This window comes from Camelus ferus, chromosome 16 (genome assembly GCF_009834535.1).
Source record: "Camelus ferus isolate YT-003-E chromosome 16, BCGSAC_Cfer_1.0, whole genome shotgun sequence".
In the NCBI taxonomy this organism is placed as follows: Eukaryota; Metazoa; Chordata; class Mammalia; order Artiodactyla; family Camelidae; genus Camelus; species Camelus ferus.
In genome coordinates, this window is record NC_045711.1 from 41311915 (window position 1) to 41332482 (window position 20568).

At 36.8% G+C, this 20568-nt stretch overlaps 1 protein-coding gene across 2 annotated transcripts in view; it reads right to left on the minus strand.

The window, feature by feature from the left end:
* NLK (nemo like kinase) overlaps positions 1 to 20568 on the minus strand; it is a 131826-nt gene that overhangs the window by 24875 nt on the left and 86383 nt on the right. For both annotated transcript variants that reach the window (XM_032457648.1, XM_032457647.1), the window contains exon 4: positions 597 to 703. In XM_032457648.1, the coding sequence (XP_032313539.1) occupies positions 597 to 703 (107 nt within the window). The remainder of the gene's footprint in view (positions 1 to 596; positions 704 to 20568) is intronic.

Here is a 20568-nt window from a genome sequence, read left to right on the forward strand (position 1 = left end):
GAAGCAGCTCCAACAACATTGGCCCAAATCGCTTCTCTATCAAATTGGTGTTCTTCAATGAGCCAGCCTGGAGAATTAGCTGATTGTTTCTACCAGTCTCCTTCATGCTTTTTTGGCTTTAAGAGTCATTTTGCTTTTCTAGAGGTGGACTCAGGCATGCCAGCCAACACTCTGACCAGGCTCACCTATTGGTGGTTTGAAGAATGTATATCATTCATAGGGAACACTATTACTTTTCAGTTTTGTCATCTGATGCCAGCCGCGTACTCCTACTAAAGGTGGTTTAGTGGAAACTTTGTGACAGAAGAATCCCTGCTTGACAAACCATCCCGCTTATTTACCTCCCCAGATTAACCCACTTGACTGCCTAATGAACTAGACAGGGCCTTTTCCATAGTTGAAAATAAGAACCATTTGGCTACCCTTAAAAGCCTCTTATTTAATATCAACTATAGAGATTATTAAATAATACCTTGGTCAAAAGAAAAAAGTCGTTAGGGAAGAAGTAAACCTTGAGAGGTCAAGTTACTTAAAATTCAAAGAAAACATTCATTTTCAGTGACACTACCTTTTTTTCTTCATAAAGTAAATCTTACCTCGCAAAATCTGATAAAGAAAAACTTTGACATGATCTGAGCTGAGTGGTTGAGGAGAGACGATAATTTTATGTAGGTCACTCTGCATCAATTCTGTGACAACGTATCTTGAGGTTTTAAGTTAAGGAGAGTTCAGAGAATTCAGCCCCCAACCCCTCATAGTAGGTGCCGTGTCTAAAGAATAACTTCTGTTCTTAAGGCTGGAAAAAGCTTAGGGAACGAAAACTTCTAGGCAGTGTGACAGAGGTGAGAATTCCAGCCCTCACAAGATAAAACATTGCCAAAATTAAAGAACTTTTAAAAGTTAGCAGGAGTAAACAACCAAGTGACTTTCCTATAATTAGTATTACGAAAGAGAAAAATAAAGGTAAATATTTTAAATGACAGCCAGGCCAGGGAGAGTATGGAGGCCAAACAATCTCAGGATCTACTCAGACATGTTCCTGGAGCATCCTCTGAATCCAAACAAGAGAGGGCTGTTGGCCTCACACTAGCCACCATGGCACCAATGGAAAAAATGTCAGCCTACCCATCAGCTGTGGCTTAAGTTACTTTATAAAGTATGGTACTCCTAAAAATGTGTAAAATGCTTAGTTCAAATCCAAATCTCTCTACAATCTTCACAACTGAATTCTTTTACTTAAATTTTTCTACATTTATACCTTCCTCACTAAATTTTAAGCTTCTTAGACTTTGTACTCTGTTATATCCTCAGGGTTTTGCTCAGTCAACACTAGGCAGATGATCAAAGGCTAAGGGTCCAGGGAGCAAGAGATGTGGGAGGCACTGTCTTTGGCTCTATCTAGAAAAAGACAGATTCATGTCTTACCCTGTCTTCAGTTAAGAACTCCTAAAAAGCTTGAGTGAGTTTTATGATTTAAGTAATATAACCTTCCTTAAGACAAGGGGTGAGGGCCTTTGACTTTCAGAGGCTCCTGCTAGATTTCAAATTCTTTTGACACCTTGTAAAAGTTAGCTTCACATTCTGAGTGAAACGCTAAGGCTTCCCTGGCCCTGTGCAACTGAAAGCAGGGAAAACCAGACAAAAAGTGTCCAAGTTATTCTGCTTTCTTACCATAGTTCCTCAGGTCCTAAACTTCTTCTTCCAGAGAGATCCTATGGAAGCTTTGGAAAGGACAAACCATCTGATACCCTGTGAAACACCTCTTGTACTAGTCCTGTCCCATAGCTAATCCTAGAAGAAGACAGGTCATCTCAAGAAGAGGCTGCAGTCTTGGGATGCTTAGCATTAGCTATAAATGAGCTAAGAGGGTCCTGGGACTCTTGTTTCAGCACTTACATGCTCATTTTAAGGGTAAATGCTGGGCATATAAAGATAAGAAGGAGTCTGCCTTCAAAACTTATAATAAAAGTGATGTCAGGCTTTGGAACTTAGCTTTGAAAAGGTTCTTACAACATCTCACTACAGCAAGTGATCATGATTTGGGGAGAAGGGTTTAAAAACACTTAATTTAATGTTTAGCAAAAACAAGTAGAAAAAGGGCCAGCTTGGGAGTAGGGAGAATGAATAATTTGATAACCCCTGACACACATAACATGGAGTTGAAAACGCCCTCATCCTTGAGGCATTTTCTTCAAATGGCTAGCAGGACACCCAGCTGTTGGCTTTCCTTCTCCCTCTGGCTGTTTCTTCTCAATACTCCTTCGTTGGTTTTCTTTCCCAACACTTAATGTTGAAACACCCCAGGGCTTGGTCCTCTTCTCTGTTGATAACTCACTTTCTAGGTAATTGGATCCTTTGACTTTAAATAACATCCACGCTAATGACTCCCAACTCCATATTTTAGTTAATCTTCTTGCCTTAAGTCCAGCCTTGTATGTCAAACAGTTTACTCATCATCTCCAAACTGACATCTCAAACTAACATTTCCAAGATGTATTCTCTACCCTTCCCACACCACATACTTTCTAGCTAGGCTTTCCCACAACAAACCTATTATTCCAGCAAGTTGCTCACACCACAAACCACAAACCTTGGAGTGTCATCCTCGATTCGTCTCTTTCTCTCTCTCTGCCTCCAATTTATCAGAAAATACTGTTGGTTCTTCAAAACTTAGCCACAGAATTAGACCACTTCTTATCATGTCCACTATTACCACTTTGGCCCAAGACCCCTAGATTTCTAAAGCACAGAAGCCACAGTATTTTTGCCTATATACGGACATTAACTTTATTATATATAGAAAATATAATATTAAGATTTTTATACTCTTAGGTATAGTTTTTATATTAGGCTTTATTAACCAGGCTCTTTCCAAAGAAATACATTCTACTTCATAATGAAAGTTAGTCAGGAAATAAGATCTGGCATGTAGAATTTCCTTATAGGACAGTTTCAGCAACAAGTTAGAATCATTTTATAAAATGATACACATCAGCTAAATCATAATATTATTATCAAGGTTAGAATTAGTTTTCATCCTAATAATTAAAACTTATTTTCTTATAAAATTTTTCAAACACACAGAAAACTTGAAAGAATTAAACACTGATCACCATATGTATGCCTACCACCTAGATTCTATACTTCACATTCTGTCCTATTTGCTTTAGTGCACACTTATCCATGGCTCTTTCCATTCATCAATTCATCTTATTTTTTGGGTGCATTTCACATAATCATCCTTTAGAACGAAAGCCAGATTATGTCACTCTTCTGCAAAAGCTTCCCATTTTTAGAGAGTCAAAGTCCTTAAAATGTCCTGACAGGGCCATAAATGATGTGGCTTTCTTCCTTCTTGGACCTCCTATCTCTTTCCTCCTTGCGATTCTCTAAACATGCTAGACACACACTGACCTTAGGCCTTTGCTTTGACTGTTCTCTCTGCCTGGACTGTGCTTCCCCAGACATTTAGTTGGCTAACTCTTTCACCTCCTTTGTGTTTTTGCTTGAATCCTATCTTTCGATCAAGGCCCACCTTGACCACTCTAACAGTGCATCCTGCACTCCTCATCTAATTCCTACCCCTTTGCACAGCTCTACTTTTTCTTTTTTCCTTTCGTACTTATCCTACATAATTTTCTTATTATGTTTATCTGTCTCTCCAATCCTGCTCTGTGAGGCTGAAGGTTTTTGTCTGTGTTGTTCACAAATCTATCCAAAACTCTCAGGAAAAATGCCTACTAAGTCCCCTATAAATATCTGATGAATGGATGAATATATATAGAACATCTACTGGGTACCAGCCACTTGACTAAATATTTCAAATATCTCATCTAATTTTCATGGCAATCCTACAAGACAGGTGGTGGTATCCCCAATTACAGATGAGGAAATTGAGGCTAACAGAAGGCAGTAACCTGCCTAAGGTTACATAATAGTGAAACTTGGAATTGACTACATTTAAAATTGTTTCAATGACCCCACACAATTAAGGATTTTATCTTCTCTTTTTTTCAGTTGTACTTTTAAAACCTAATGAAATATACTAAATGTTCACTGCACTCTTTATAAAAGAATTTCAGCTAATAAATGCAGAAGCAATGATATAGTAGGGAAAAACAATAACCGTTTTGCAACCTCTAAGATACCATGGATCTAAGGTACCAATTATCAATGGCTGCTAAAATCACTTGAAAGAGATGAGAATACCACTTAAATCCACAACTCAATCTTAGCAGCACTTACTGTGGGACAAGATACTATGTCCCTAAGATTTGCACACCAGTGCCTATAAAGTATTCATGTCTAAAAAAACCATATAATCAATCCTCTAGCTCTAATGATCAGTTTACTAGAAATATGGGGAATAAAAAACCAAAAGACACCATGAGGAAGCAATCAGCCAAACACACAATATGGATTATTCTCCAGGAAAAATATCTCCAATAAATCAGTGACCAAGAAAAAAGAAAAGGAGAGGAAAAAGGAGGAGGGTTGTGAGGGGAAGGGAAGGGAGGAATGCTTGGGATAAAGAGTCTCAAGAGATATAACCAAATGCAATGTATGGATTTTGTTTAGATCCTGATTCAAACAAAGCTGATTAAAAAAGAGATCTTTGTGGCAACCAGGGAACAGATACTAAGATATTAGCTATTTTTATTAGGTGTGATAATAATGTGATGGTTATATTTTTAAGGCCCTTATCAGTTAGAAATGCATATTTAAGTATTCTTAGGTAAAACAATGTGATGCCTAGGATCTACTTTAAAATATTCCCACTTTCCTTTCCCCTATCCTCTTAATAAGAAAGGATAGAGGAAATAAGTGGTAATTGTTGAAGTTGGGTATTGTGTATATCATAGATACTATACTATTGTCTCTACTTTTAGGATTTAAACATTTTCCAAAAAAAACTCAAAAAACAAAAACCCCCAAAACTTTATCACAGAAAACTAGGGAAATACAATGAAGCCAGAGTATAAAAACTACCTAGAATCCTACCTCTTTGAACTAACCTATAACATCTTCATGAAAATGTGTGTTCATAGATGTATGTATATTTAAAATTGAGATTATAGTATACATATGGCTTTGCAGCCTATTTTCTTAACTTAATAAAATATAAGCACTCCCCTGTTATTAAATATTCAAAAGCAGTATTTTTATGTCTATATAGTGTTCTAGTATACAGATACATGTGTAATTCACTTCACCAATCTATCACTGGTAAAAATCCAAGTTATTTCTAAAAAAAATTTTTTTCTACTTTACATACCCTGAGATAAACATCCTCTATATACAGCCTTCTAGGAACCTGATAATTTCCTAATGATATATTCCTTGAAATGGAATTATTGTGTCAAAGAATATCATATCATACATGTTTTTTTTTAATTTAAAATATCTTATGAACATCTTTCCATGGTATACAATCCTTTATATCATTTAAAGTGCTTAAACAGTATTCCATTTTATATATGTCACAACTTAAGCAATCCCCTATCCATGAACATTTAGGTTATTACTATTTTTTCTTTTTACCATAATATAGTTCTGTGGGAGGGCAAAGAGCTTTATGGTTTTGTTTCATAAAGGATCCTTGATTATGCATAGATCCTCTCTCTTGGATTAATCCATTTCTCTAGAGAAGAGCCCTCCAAACTTCTATGTTAGAAGGCACAGGTCAGGCTGCCAGGGTTCTATATGAGTGAGAGAAGGGGCCAAAGACACCATAGTTCAGCTCATGCTGTCTCCAGGGAATAAAGCTTTATTTAGTCGTCTGTGGAACAGGAGAAGATCTGAACATCTGAACATCTTACTGCTTCTTACCCAGGCTTGCAACCAATTCTGTGTCCAGGCCTACCTGCATCGCTACTTTCTGAGATACTTGATACCTCCAATTCCTGAGCGGCTCTGATATTCCACAGCAAGAACCAACCTGTTTCTGCCTCTTCTAGTTTAAGTTTTTAACCCTTTACTGATATTTTAGGAGGACTGCAGGAAGGACTGGCAGTAAAGATTCGTGTTCTACAAATTGTGTTTTCATGTTAAAAACTGTTTACATGTTTATTGGCCATATGTATGCATGAGTATGAGAGAGAGAAAAAAAGAGGAAGAGTGAGTGAGAGACAGAGAGAGAGAATTGTTTCTGTTCTTTACTCAGTTTTCCACTGGAGTGATAATTTTATCTGTAAGAGTGCTTTACATATTAAGGAAATCAACCTTCTTGTATACACTGAAAAATGTTTTCCCACCAGGAAATCTTAATCATAGGGTAGAGACAGAAGAAAACTTCTATTTGCACCATTAAGCCATAATCAGAAGTCTTAATATTCTTGAGTTGGTTCCAGAAATTACAAGGGATGAAAACAAAGGAACATTACACAGGAAAACAACAACAACAACAGAACAAAACCAGAAAAACTTGACAACTGCCATCCCTGTATTAAGTATTGTCAACCAGGGCTTTTACTCAGGAGAAAAAAACTCCTTAAGAGCCTATGAAGCACTTTTCTATATGGGATGTCAGTCATGACTTCTGAGTTTATTGACAATTTTTTTGTTCCTGCCAGGACTGTAAAGTTCTTGCATGTAAGTAAAGAGCAGGTTATATCTGTCTCACATATCTACAAAGCAGGCAGCCAAGATGCAATGCCAGACTCTTTACTGTTAGTACTGACAGTTGGTATGCATGCAAGCAGCAGAGAGAAAACATCTTAATTTTCCAATTATCAGGTTGAATTCATAGTGCTGGCACTTGAAAAACTTGCTTTGACTTATAAAAGGAACAAACTGATACAAAAGCCAAAAACAGAGAATAAGTATGAAATAATGTCATATGCTTTCTTCTAACAGTGATTACATTTTCAAAGAAAAGGGAAAAGGAAAACACTGTCTGGCTGGAATGGGTACTGTTCTAACCAGATATCTTATAATTACTCATTTCAGAAAAAATTCTTATGTTTCACTTAGCGTTACAGATTGGGGTGTTGCTTACCCTAGACCTACTGGATTTGAACTGTCAATATTGGACTATTTTGACCAACAAAAATAATAATTTCATATGGTTCAACCTAATACAGGGCAAAGTATTACCAGATATCAAAAAACTGAAAAGCAAGGCATTCAAAATGAACACAAAGCATGAGTTCAAACAGTAAGTCAATTCTTCCATACTAAGAGCACATATATATGTGCATATTTCTCATAAAACATAAACCAGCAGGTATTCCCTCTGCTAAACACAAATGGTAAGATTACTATGTTACTGTCCTCAGAATCTGTGAACTTAAAAAAAAATTTCATTCAACCTCCTGTTATAATATTTAAGAAAGGGGAGTTTAAAAGAAGCATACTTTCGTATCTCTGCTTCTTGAGAAGATGACAGGCTGCATTAAAAAAGAATGAGGGTAGGTTAATAAACTCTTAATTTAACCAGAAAGTAAAGTACAAAACTACACAGAACACTGTCTACCTTCACCATTTTGTTTAACTTGTGTAGAGAGGCTTTCCCCTTCATCTAATATCTTTTAAACATAAAACACCAAGAAATTTTAAATGTATGATTTCTACAAAGTGATTAAAACAGCCACTGTGCAGAGAGTAAGTTTCGTCAAACTTTAGGTTAGCAAAGTAAATTCTTTAGGGCCGAAATAAATATTTTTCACTCCAGTGAATAAAGCAGTTTTTTTCTTTACAGAAAACAAGCCAACGACCAGGCTAACCTTTTTAATTTTTATTTTTCTGGAAAATGTAATTCCTGAATTTTGAGATTTAACAATATAGCTGCAGAAATTTAGAAGCAACACACACCACCTTATGGTAAGGTTTCTGTTTTGCTCTAGCAGAAATCCTCTGATGTCTCAATCCCCGGCATAATGTCTCCCAGATGTCTCAACTAGTTGCCATGCCAACTAAAGCAGCTTAAATTAAATGAGGGCCTGAAAAGGCACCTGCATCACTCCAGGTCTGTTGCGCATTAAATAAAGCTCTCTTGACAGGGACTCAGAGGTGCCATTAACTTGAACGGCAGCTATCTTATTATTGTTTCTGAGTAATTTAATGAGGGTCTCCAAACAAGAGGAAAAACAGGGTGCTCTTTCCCTCTCCCGGTCCTTCTAAATGGGACAGCCTCTCCAACAGCTGGTGCACCCACTGGGTCAATGACTTTGCTGTGGCCTTTTAAGTTACCATTGGGTAAAGGTAAAATACAGGACCAAAGTTGGACTTTCTGGAGAATAGTAGCAGATTAACCATTTTCCCCTATTAAAACTCATCATTAAAAATATGATTGTAAAAAACATACTGTGTACAGTATGCCAACCTCAGAGCGATTTGAACAGCCCTGCTATAAAATAAATTGCTGCTGATTGCAGCAATTAGTTAAGTAGTTCCATGAAATATGGATTTCAAAATGTACTGATTTGCTTCAGAAAAGCGAAAGATGCAAATTAACAATTATAAATGCAGGGGGTGGGGGGTGGCAGCTCTTGATGCCTCAGGTGCCCAAGAGACACAAGTGTTTCTGTGTCGTTTTAAAGAGTTAATTGTGTGTGTGTGTTTGTAATATTCACACTTCAGAAGCTTCTTTATATATAATTGGGTCAAAAATAGTCCTTTTGCTGCTTCCTCAAATATTATTAGTCAATAGGGAATATTACTTAGCAGAAACACAGACTTAGGCTAGAGAGGTTATATGATTTACCCAAGGTCACATTTCCAGTTTGCAAAAAGCCAGAATTACCTTAGGTTTCCTGATTCTTAGTCCAGTGCTCTCTCTACTCCACCAAGCTGCTTCCCATAAAAGCCTGCCTACTCTTCCCATTTCTTAACCAAGTGCCACCACAGTATGCAGATTACTTTGAAATAAAGAAAAGCTGAAATACTTTGAATCATGTGCTATGAGGAGAAGAAATGGAGAAAGGAGACTTTTTGTGGAAGGTACTTAAGTGCCACTTGATGTCACCTCATTTAATCCTCACTAACTTGTAACTATTCCTATTAAGAGATGAGCACATCGAGGCTGGGAGAGGTTAAGCTGCTGGCACAGAGCTCGGATTCAAACCCAGATTGTAATGATTCTGAAGTCTGACCCTTTCCATGAAGTTTTTGCCTTAATTTAACATCGAGAGAGAAAATGAAACTCATGAAAGTGACATTACTTGCATGTTGCAAAAACTAGGTTCCAAACAAAAATCAGAAATTCAATACTGTACTACATGGTGTGGCTTTTAGCATCCCTCCCTTGCCATGTGTCTTCAAGTGGGAAGTCACTCTCTTCCTTCTTCAACAAATAGTCTGAATAGTAGCATATGCCAGACACTGTTCTAGGCACAGGAAACACAACGGTGTACAAGAGCATCGCTGTCCTCACCGAGTTTATAGCACACCAAGGGAGATGGACAATTAAACAAGCAATTACAACAGATTCGCTCAAAGATCACAACACTGTTACAGCTGTTAATCTCATAAAGCCCCCGAGGCACTGCTTTGGGATTGAATATGCCAGACTTGACATCACACAGCCAACAGGAATAAGAAAAAGTAGCACAACCAAGAGATACTCTTCTAAAAAAATAAATCTCAAAATTATTAGAATTGCTCAATTCCAACAGATTTAAACCTTTAAACATGTGAGAAACCATCAAGATTCTTTCAGTTCCTACTGAATAACTAATCAGATACACATTCTAATTGGCAGTTTACCTCTATCTATAAAACCACATACATGCTAACATTAGGTTTCCTAAAACAGTTCACCTTTTTTTTAAAAAAAAAAAAAAACACATGAGAAATGATAAAAATCAAAGCAATTAACATTTATCGAGTTCTCTCTACATGCCAGGCATTTTCTAAGCACTTTATATGAATTATCTCTATGAATTCTCACAGCACAAGTAGTAGATTATTCTAGAGAACTAATTGTTCTCTTTTTGAGTTTTAGTCTTTCCTTTTGGAAGGAACTGAGTCTGAGGATGTCTGAAGTGATTGCCCAAATCCACACAAGTACTCTTGGTCATTTCTTCTAGCACTTGAACTGCAACAACCTCAAATAAAAGACAGTCCTACAGTTTGCTGAGAGACTGTGTCAGTTTGCTGAAAATTATTTTTGAGCCTACTATGTGTCACTTTTAACAGTCACCTCATTGAATCCTCTTAACATCCTGGGACTATTCCTATATAACAGACCTAGGCTGGGGGTAAAGGCATGTCAGGTTGACAGGCTAAATAACAATACTCCTTTTGCAAGCACCTGAAAAATAATATACAAAGGTTAAAAAATCATAGCAGCAAGTTGTCCTATCTCGCACTTGCCTCTTTCTCTTTCTACCTCCTGAGTATTCACTTCCTTCAATTCTTATTCCTTTCATTCATCCTCCTTTAGTCAAATTATGAAACTAAAATTGCCAATTCAATAAAAATTTTCCTGTACCTATGAATCATATATGCTTAACTTGAATAGCTTTATTATATTCCTTATATATCCTTTAATGGATAAGGAGAAGTTTAAAAGTCAGCATGTGTGTGTGTATATACATAAATAGAAGCCCTGACTAACCTTTTGTGTGTGGCTGGCTAGAGGGTTGGGGTAGAAGCCCTTGACAAGATGGGGGAAGAGTCTGAACTAGAGATTGCTGGAAATATAGGAAAGGCCTTTGGTGCGGAGGTCTAAATTGAAAATATAAGTTTGGGAATCATTAGATCTGGTAAGAAATCACAATCTCTACCTTCTACTAAATGAAATCTGCCACAGATGGGGTATTAATTTGCTTTTGGTTACAATCTTCTTTTTTTAATTAAAAAGTTTCTTTTTTTACTAATTTTTTCCCATTTCTTTCCTTCTTTTAATTAAAAAAATCTGGATATTGAAATTATGGAAGCATGTCACCATTAACGAGTTATAATGTCAACCTTAATGATGTGATGCTCTTTAGAATAATGTACGTCAGTTGTCAACAGCTGAGCTGTCAGTGCACAGTGCCCAAATATACTATGCAAGACACCATGCTAGACTCTCGCAAAGGTTGCTGAGGAATAAAATGTGTTCATGGAGGACAGAGGAAAAAGCAGGAAAAAACAAAAAGAAAAAATCTTCTGAGGATCAAAGAAGTGAGGTGGGACTATACTAGAGATACCAGAAAGGCATGTTTAGGATTAAAAACAGTTTTGTACAATTTTCTTTGATGCAAAAAGGGATTATGGGCAAGAAGACTAGGGAACTAATGTAGATAGAGCCTGGCAGCCAACTACCCCTTAATGCTAAACCTCCCCTGACTTCTTGCTCCAATTAAAACAAATCTATACGATGATCAATATTTGTTTAACCCACCTTGATGCTGCTGTGTCTATTTTAGGAAGTAATTTAAGAATGCATGATAATCAGACTCATGGCAGAAAGCCTGACTACTCCAACTGTCAAAGGTAATTCTGTAGAAAAAGCTACATAATCACCACAGAAACAAATGCTGACACCAAATTCTGACCTTCAATTATGAGTAAGATGATTGAGTCCTTTTCTGTTTTTAGGAAGTCATGATTATTCAGGCAGTCTCAGAGGCTGCAGGACTGCTGCCAACAGCATCTTTGTTTAACCAGCATCATTAGCATCAATAAATACTGACTGGGTACCAAGTGGGTGTAGAGAGCATGCTAACTCAATGACAAAACAGAGAAAAAAGATGGATGAATGCAAGGCAACATTTGAGAGGTTAGAAAAAGACTGAGATTGATATGTAAAAAAAGGAGGAAAAAACAACAAGAGGGCAGAAATATTTTAATGTATATGCCCACAGAAACCTGATCAAAAAAGAAAATAGCTAATATTTGTTGAGAATTTTGTGTCAGGCATCCAGCTTAAACTCATTTTGCCTTATCTACCTCTAATTACTCTAAGGAGTAAGTCCCATTAAGACTCCCATTATACAAACAGGTGGAGAGGTTTAGAGAGGTGAAGGAACAAGCCAAAGGTCACAGCTCATACACGGCAGAGTTGGAGCTAGATGCCAGCTTTTGCTGTTATCCTGTGCTCTGTCTTTCAAAAGATGAAGTAAGTCTCAGAAAAGGTAAACGAAATCATTCTACTTGAAAAGAGAGCAGATTTTTTAAATGAGGAGTTAAATGGATTTAGGCAGTGGGAGGCAGTGTAGGGTAGGCTTTGGAATCAAAGACCCGGTTAAAATCTTGACTCTGTCACATACTAGCTTGACATTAGGCAAGTTAAGTAACTTCTCTGAGTTTGTTTTTGCATTTATACAATAGGCACAATGATATCTACTATGCAGAGTTACTGCCAGGGTTTAGATATTGTATGTGAATCACATACAAATGCCTGGCATGTAGGGAGCACAGATTACGTGGTAGCTTCTGCTACCATCATCATCACTGTTACAGGAGGAGTACATGTGGACTGTATTCTTATTTCCAACACTTCCCCCCAGGAAAAAGCCAAAGGAATTGAAGTAAAACACACACAAAACAGGCAACCAATTAAAAAGGCTCCTTCTATGTACTGATCTTCAAAAGAAAGATCAGGCAGTCTTAAAAGGATGTGACTGCTTAAGAGGAAAATTATACCCACTTCTTATTAATGGGGTCTCATGTGTTTTTTTGTTGTTGTTTTTTGGTGCCAAAAAAGAGTATGTTCATCCATGCTAGTCACATTCCTTCATATGAGGACAAAAAACTCTTCTTTTAGACTAAGAAAAGTTTTCTACAGGGCATAAAGCATATTATTTTTGAGAGAGACCTACAGTTGGTTTTAGACAGAATGGAAACTAGGGGGGACAATTAAAAGTGTTAATCTCCATGAGATCTCCACACAGGGCACTCCTGGGTTTGGTAAAGGGCTTCTAGTAACCTGAAAGTTTTCTTCAGTCTTGAGCTCAGGGTGGTAAAAATTAGCTATCAGATTGGTATCCCCTAACTGATTAGTATTTCATATATCCAAAACAACACACACATGAAACAACTTTGCTTGGCTCATGCGTATCATATTTTCTTTGGAAAAATGCCGCTTCAACCTAATCCTATTACCTGCCATCTGGTTCTCATGTCACCTCCAAGTGATATATCAGTAAGTGGAAAACTGTCAAACACGTAATTATTAAACCCATCACCAACAATTCAGTGCTCCTGATATTTAATAATGATATTCATACATTATACAGAGAGCAAGCTTATAATAATAAGTAGTATATAAGTAAACTGTACTCTGGCTAAAATACTGATTTGTGCTAGTGTACTGTGGGTCTGTTAAGTTCCCTGAAGTACTGCCCTCGAATAAATTGAGTTGGTAGCAGGAGACTCAGCGGGTCTATGAACTGCTTCCCCATATCCTCCAATTAAGGCAGGTCTGATATATTTAGTGGCTTCTGAAAGGGGTCTCTGTGTAACAAAGTATTCTCTCTGGTATCTACCAACCTTAAAAAATAGAAATAAAGTCAGAACAGTGGGATAGGACAAAAAAAGATCAAATAAATAGTCCTATGAGTGTCCCTAAACTCTCACACCTGAATTAAATATGTCACGAGGCTAATCATCAGAAGGTTAACCAGAAGGTTAAGCAGTTCAAGAGAATGATAATGGGGTTATGAGGCTTTTCAGGAGCTCAAATTAGATACGGCTTTGTTGTTATTCACTATTACACTCTAATAGTTGGGAGGCCTGGCAGCGTTCCATTCCCACCAGCTGGGAAGTTTTAGAGGTATATTTATTTTGTAATAGAGGTGAAAAGACTAGATTCTTCTTTAGATTTTTTTGGCTTCACCTGAAACACAGGTGTTTCAAAGAGCTGGTATGAATAAGTTCCTCTAACTATAGCAACTCTCTTCAAAGCAGAGGGAAAAAATTCCAACTGAGAGTTCCAACTTTAAACAAGTCTTTAAAATAGCCTCAGGATTTGCTAATACACTGAAGCCAAGGTAATCTTTATGCAGTCAGGAAGGGACTACTACTAAGAGATGTGACTACTATTTTAGGGCATAAGAAGGGAAGCAGTTCTTGGGAGGTTAGGTTAAAGGAGGAAATTATGTCCTATCTCTCTAATTAATAAGAAAGGTTTGGTTAATGTAATAGAAAAAGCAGTAAGAAAGACATAATGTGGATGCAGTCTGGATGGAAGGCTTGGAGGTGCTAGCAAGTTGTACACAGAATATACTTTCTGCGAAGAGGAGACCAGGTAAGGGAATATGAGGTACTAAGGTTGACAACCTATTCTTCATGAACAGTTCACATCTTATTAAAAAAAAAAAATCCTCTCTATAAACAGGCTAGCTTTATTACTGCCGGGCCATTATGAAAGTCCATTTGTTTGCTACTGGCATCTGTTGGTAGTGGGCTTGACATACTTTATTTGTATCACAAAGTTCATAGGAGTTCCTACTGTCTTCCAGCTTCACTGAACTCTACCTCCTCTATAAGGCTTTCTCTTACTACTTTTATAGCACTTATTAAGTGCTATGCACTGTTCTAAGTCTACTTAATAATCTCAATTTATTCCTCAAAATAACTCTATGAGGTACCATTATTATTGTCATTTCATTAACCATGAAATTGAGGCACAGAGAGCTTCAGTAACTTGCCCAAGATCACACAGATGGTAAGAAAAGCTGGGATTCAAATCTAGGTAGTCTGACTCCAGCTCCTTGCTCTTTGCCACTACAATAGATTCTCTATTACCTCAAGCTAACAGAATGCTGACTAGATAGGCCCTGAACTGACTGTAAGAATTTTGAAATAAACGGAGAATAAGGATCTTGTTCCCATTTCACATGATTTCACGTGATGTGATAATACGTCACTAAACTCAATACTGCTCTTGTCAGGTAGCAGAACTATCGGATAATTAGAGTATGATGGAGAAGGGGACTGATTTTAGAGTGCTGTTATTTAGGCTCCAATACCAAGAACACGTATGGGAGAAGCCACCAAGGCTCTGTAAGAAGAAAGGGAGACACGTACTAGTCAATTTCCTAATATAACAATCCTTTAAGAATATGTAATGAAGGTCAACTCTTCACATTCCCATGTTTGGCCTTGCCAATCAGTCTATGACTTAGACTGTTCCCACCTCTCAGACAAAAAAGAATAAAGCTGACTCATTTCTCAGCTTCTAGAGACAGTAAGAACCAGGGGAATTTACAAACTATTACAAATAAATGCTTGCTGTTGATAAGGGTTATGCAAATATGTCATAAGAAAGCACTACTACATAAGCACTTTAAGTATAGAGAGCTAGTTATTCTGGACAGCTCAAGTTGTGTATATGTGTGAAAATCTGTGATGCGGTCTTATGTAAAACAACTACCTATCAGGTTCAAAAACTCGCCATCTAGAATTCAGAACTATAGTGGGCTGATCTGCCTGCTCAATGGAACTGAAGCGTGAGAACACATTTATTGCTCTATGTGCAGTGAGCAACTGATGTTGTATGAAAAACTGTTAATGATGTGTTAAAAGCTTTCACAGCCAAATAAGGGTATTATCTGGTCTAGCTGGATTGGGAAAAGAAAATGGAGAACCTGCTGTATCAAATTATTTTCTACAGAATGAATATAGACAGAAAGCTTTGAAACCACAATTTTAATCCCTAAACAGTCTTTACTGACTTAAGATAATGAAAACTAGACAATTCTTTCTTCCACTTCATATGGGACAGAGACCAATTCTAAGCCAGATTATAAAAAAGAAATCTTGCAATATTAAATATTTATCAAGTAGGATCCATGTTGGGTCAACAGTTCTACAACCATTTTTTTTTAAAGTCTTCATCTTCATGAACATGAGTTGGAAAAATTATGAAAATCAGGTAATTTTCTCAAAAGGATACAGTGAATTTCTGGTTTAATAAACTATAGTGTGCACTCAAGTCTGGTTTCTGAAGCCATGGATTCTCTTATATGAAAAGTCCAAGAATGACAGTTAAAACATGCTTAAACCCACATTAAGCACTAATTCTAAAATCTTGCCATTCCTGTTGGAAGGAAAATATCACAACCATAGATATGTGAGATTTGATAGTATCTTTTTCCTCACATTTTTTTCTTCCAAAATCAAGTCCACATAGGAGAGAGATTTCAACCTAGAGCTCAGATATGTAACTGCCTCAAATCAAAATGAGGACATTAAATAGCATGGGTAATGAAAATCTGGTTTATGGATATTGTTGATTTCAAACAATGTTTTCCACATGAAAGAAAAACAGCAATGTTTCACAGAGAAAATTGCTTTCTCTTGTAACAAATGGTCTGCCCTAAATATTATCATCTTCTTTGTAACAAAAAGCATGGGTGCCTTTGCAACTAGAAAAAAAATCTGTGTGTGCTTCAATTAGAATCACTGACCTTTTCTGAAGCATGCTTGTGCTTCTCTATAGAAATCAATGGAATAAAAGGTCACGGTGTTAAAATGTTTGAATATAACAATCTCTTTCTCAGACAAAGGCAAATTCCTCTTCTTTTATAAGGTAACTAATTTGTTGCATAGAATGTCAAAAATAAAAAAAATTGAAACTACCTTTAATTTGCAATTTAAAACTGACTTAAAAAAAAGTCACATTCCACCACTGGAGAAAAAAAAAAAGAAAAAAAACCCTGGAAAGCTGTCATTCTACATCTTCTGCCATGGCCCAGAAGATTCTGTTGGCTGAGTCCTTGTCACTAAGGCTATAACCACATATGCAATAAAACAGAAAAAGCATCCTAGAAAATATGATGTTATTTCAAACCTCAGCTCTCTTCTTCCCGAAGTGCCCAAGACAAGCTCTGTGCCCTTCAAATGTAGATTGTAGAGCCTGGGATTACCAATCTTCCATCATCATAACCGTCCAAAACAAATGCACATATATACAAACCCAGGCATTAAGAGCCAAGAACAGAAGCTGAATTAAATGACTGAAATAGTCACTATTTTCTCTGACTATAAAAAAAAAAAATGTATTTGAAAGAAGAGCCTCTATCTAGATGAGAAACATTTTACTTCTCCAATTTTTTTTAAATTAATGAAGAGAAGGGGCAAATTCTTCAATCACCACTTAATCCATTCAGAGGATAAAGACGCACATATCAGTCATATAAACTGCACCATGTTTCCTACTGCCAATACAACAAATCTTAACACTTTCTCCAAGAGACAATAAGTCCTCAAATTAGACCTAGCCATCCTTTCTTAATGGGTCCGAAGACTCACTTCTACATCCAATCTACTTTCAAATGTCTTTCTGCCCAATGGAATTTGAGAGCAACTTATTCGAGTCTGATCTATTGTAAAAGCTGCAAGAATGATGTCATTAAAACCTGAGAGCAGATTGCTATCAGCGGTATAAACAACCACAACAGCACTCTGAAGGGAGCACAAGCCTCCTTCAATATGCCAAGCTACAGATGCTTCCTTCCTTAATACACCTACCCAGTGCAACCCATCACCAGTGAAGTTCATTTTTGGTTGAAGATTTTAAAAAGCAAAGTTATTAAAAGGAATAGTTATGAAGGGCAGAGAGGATTCAAAATATACAGAGAAGAAAAATCTAGAAGAAAGATCTAAAACAGGTATATCAGAAGTCTGTTTCTGAGTACTTTCTATGGCAGTTGGGAAGATGTGAAACTTAAAATGGTGGTCCATTTAAAGGGATCAGCCTCCTCTGTCAAGATACAAGATCTGTCATATATCAAATTATACCTCAATAAACCTGGGGGGATAAGATATGAGATCCAACATAGCGCCTTATTCATTTGTTCACAGTAACCACTTTCTAACATTTTAAACAAATATTCTATTATGCATAGAATGTATAGATGCACCACCTATTAGCATTGTTCCACATTGCTATTTCATTAGAACAGCTATGCAAAAAGTTATATGAACCCATGAACAGAAACCAGATACTGCCTAAAATTTTTTGGAAAAGTAAGAATATGACCTGAAATATTGAAAATATATTTACCCTACTAATATGTAATTGATCTCATATGAATTGATACAGGCAGGACTAGTGAAAATGTTTTATTCTATGAAAATTATAAGTTCCAGGTAAGTCTTCCAAACTCTTTTGTGGGGGAGGGGAGGAGGGCAGGGCAGTTTTCATATATAAGAAAATGTGGTTAATATCTCTATTGTAAACCTGATTAGTCTGGTATTATAATTATTTGACAATTGTCAATCATCTCTTTTGAACCATGAACTCCTTAAGGATAACAGCAATGACCATTATATGTTACACTACCTGCTGGTACTTCTTTCCTGAGAGTAAAGTTCTAAAGTTAAGGCATAAAACGAACATTGAGTTTCACAAAAAAATCACCTGGGAAGATGCCATGTTGGGGACCAATATACCAAACTCTTATTAAATTCAACAGTACTGTATTCTCTGGTATTGGAACACAGTGCTGTTTTTCTTTGATTGAGCTTCATATGAAACAGCTGGCTTGTGTTAAGGGGTCATGCCACATAAAAGTACCTCTCTCAACACCAGCATCACTCTAAGCTTGGTGAAATGGTCTCACTATGGGAAGCCTACGGGAGCTGAAAGTACCTGAGGGAACAGCACATTCTTGATTCCTATCTCATGCTCACTCTGGAAAAGAAGTTAAATGAATGGAACTGGGCATAAACTAATTAAATTATCTCTCTCTTTTAACCATGTTAAAAAAAACAACATGGTTGCATATGCTTCGGTTTAAATGCAGGACACTGACTCTACTATAAGATCAAAAGCTGACTGTTCAAAGAACGAATGAAGCAGAGATTTTGGGTGATTAGCTCAAGGCCCAGAGTCAAAGGCATACAGCTTTAAACTCTCAACACCTGACTTTGCATCCTGACCTTTCCACTGTTGATGTGTCCAAATGAAAATAAAGTTAGAACACTTACCCTAAGAAAAATGATATATTCTGATTTTTTTTTTAAAGCTTAACAGCAATGAATTAAGCGTTGACCTTCATTAAGAAGTGTAGTTAAGTCACAGTTAACTTAGCTATTGAAAAACATTCATAATGGATTTACACGAGGAGTATCAAGGAGTAACCTGCCTCCTCGCCTACCCTTTCCAGGTTATGGTTGGTTCCACTGCTATGCTCAAAAACCTCTTAAAAAAAAAATGTGTGTGTGTTTGCGTGTGTGTGTGTGTGTGTAAAACAGAAGCTAATTCCACATTCTCTTATCTTTTCTAGGAGCCTTTACAAAATCCTGATCTTAGCTAGAGGATGCAAACAGCTGGTTTATATTTGCATATACAAAGCTTCTCAGGTGGTCACTGGTAACTTCAACATTCACATGACAATCAATCATTTCAGTGCTTTAGTCTAGTGGATCCCAACCGTGAGGGCACACTGAGTTCACTGGAGGGAACTTAAAAAAACAAACAAACAACAACAAAAAACTGAACTGACTGATGCCCAGGATCCAACTCTCAATTAAATCAGAATCTCTGGGATGTTCACTTTTTAAAAAGTTCCCTAGGTAAGTATAGTGTGCAGCCAGGGTGGATAATCTCTAGCCCTCAGATCCTCAACCATTTTAACTCTAAAGACTTTCATTATTATTCTACTTTAACCACCTCAAAGCATGGCTCTACCTTAGATCCTGAAGCTACTACAACTTATTGTAACTACAAATCCTTTCTTGGAACAATCGCCATATTCGAACCATACTACTACTACTACTACTACTACTACTACTGCTATCGGTGAGCCTGCTGTTTGCCATCATCCCAACACCTGTCTTCGGATCTTGCCTCTCCCTTTTCTCAGAGTATACCAAGTCCTCTTCTGATTTCAGCTGCTTCTCTACCCATATGGCCAGCCATTCTGTAATGTTCTCAGTAGCCCCTCAGATTTCTTCATTTCCTTGTCCTGCCTCAGTAAATACCAACCAGTCATCAACTCAATAACCCAGGCTAAAAAAGTCCCAGTCAACTGCCAAGAATCCTTCCGTTCTTTCACAACAGTCCTTCACAAGTCACTGCCTCTCAACCACAATAGTCAGGTCCCTGTTAAGGTATTTAAAAAAAACAAAAACAAAAACAAAACTGTGGTAAAATATACATAATAAATTTACCATTTTAACCATTTTTATGTGCACAATTCAGTAGCATTAAGCACACTCACAATGTTATGCAACTACCACCACTATCCAATTCTAAAACTTTCTTATCACCCAAACTGAAACTCTTCATTGTTTATAAAGTATGCTTCTGATTCTGTCACTCCTCACCACAAAAATCTTTCACTGAAGCCTAAAATGCGTAATGAAGAAGGATGAAATTCCTTAGATCAACATTCAAGGCCCTCTATGACTTGGCCCTAACTAGCTTAATTTCTCATTATTCATGCATTCTAAACTCTAGCCATTCCCTAAAAGATGCTAATACTTACTCCATTTGGAATATCCACCCTCCTCAATGCTACTCATCCAAATCCTTCTCTTCCTTCAATATTCAACTGAAATATCTTTCCTCCATGAAGTCTTCTTACTGTTTTTTCTGAGTGAAGCAATGACTCCTTCTTTTAAAGTTGCACACCACCTGTCTATATTCTTTTGATATTCATTCTACCACATATGATAGTTATTTCTTTA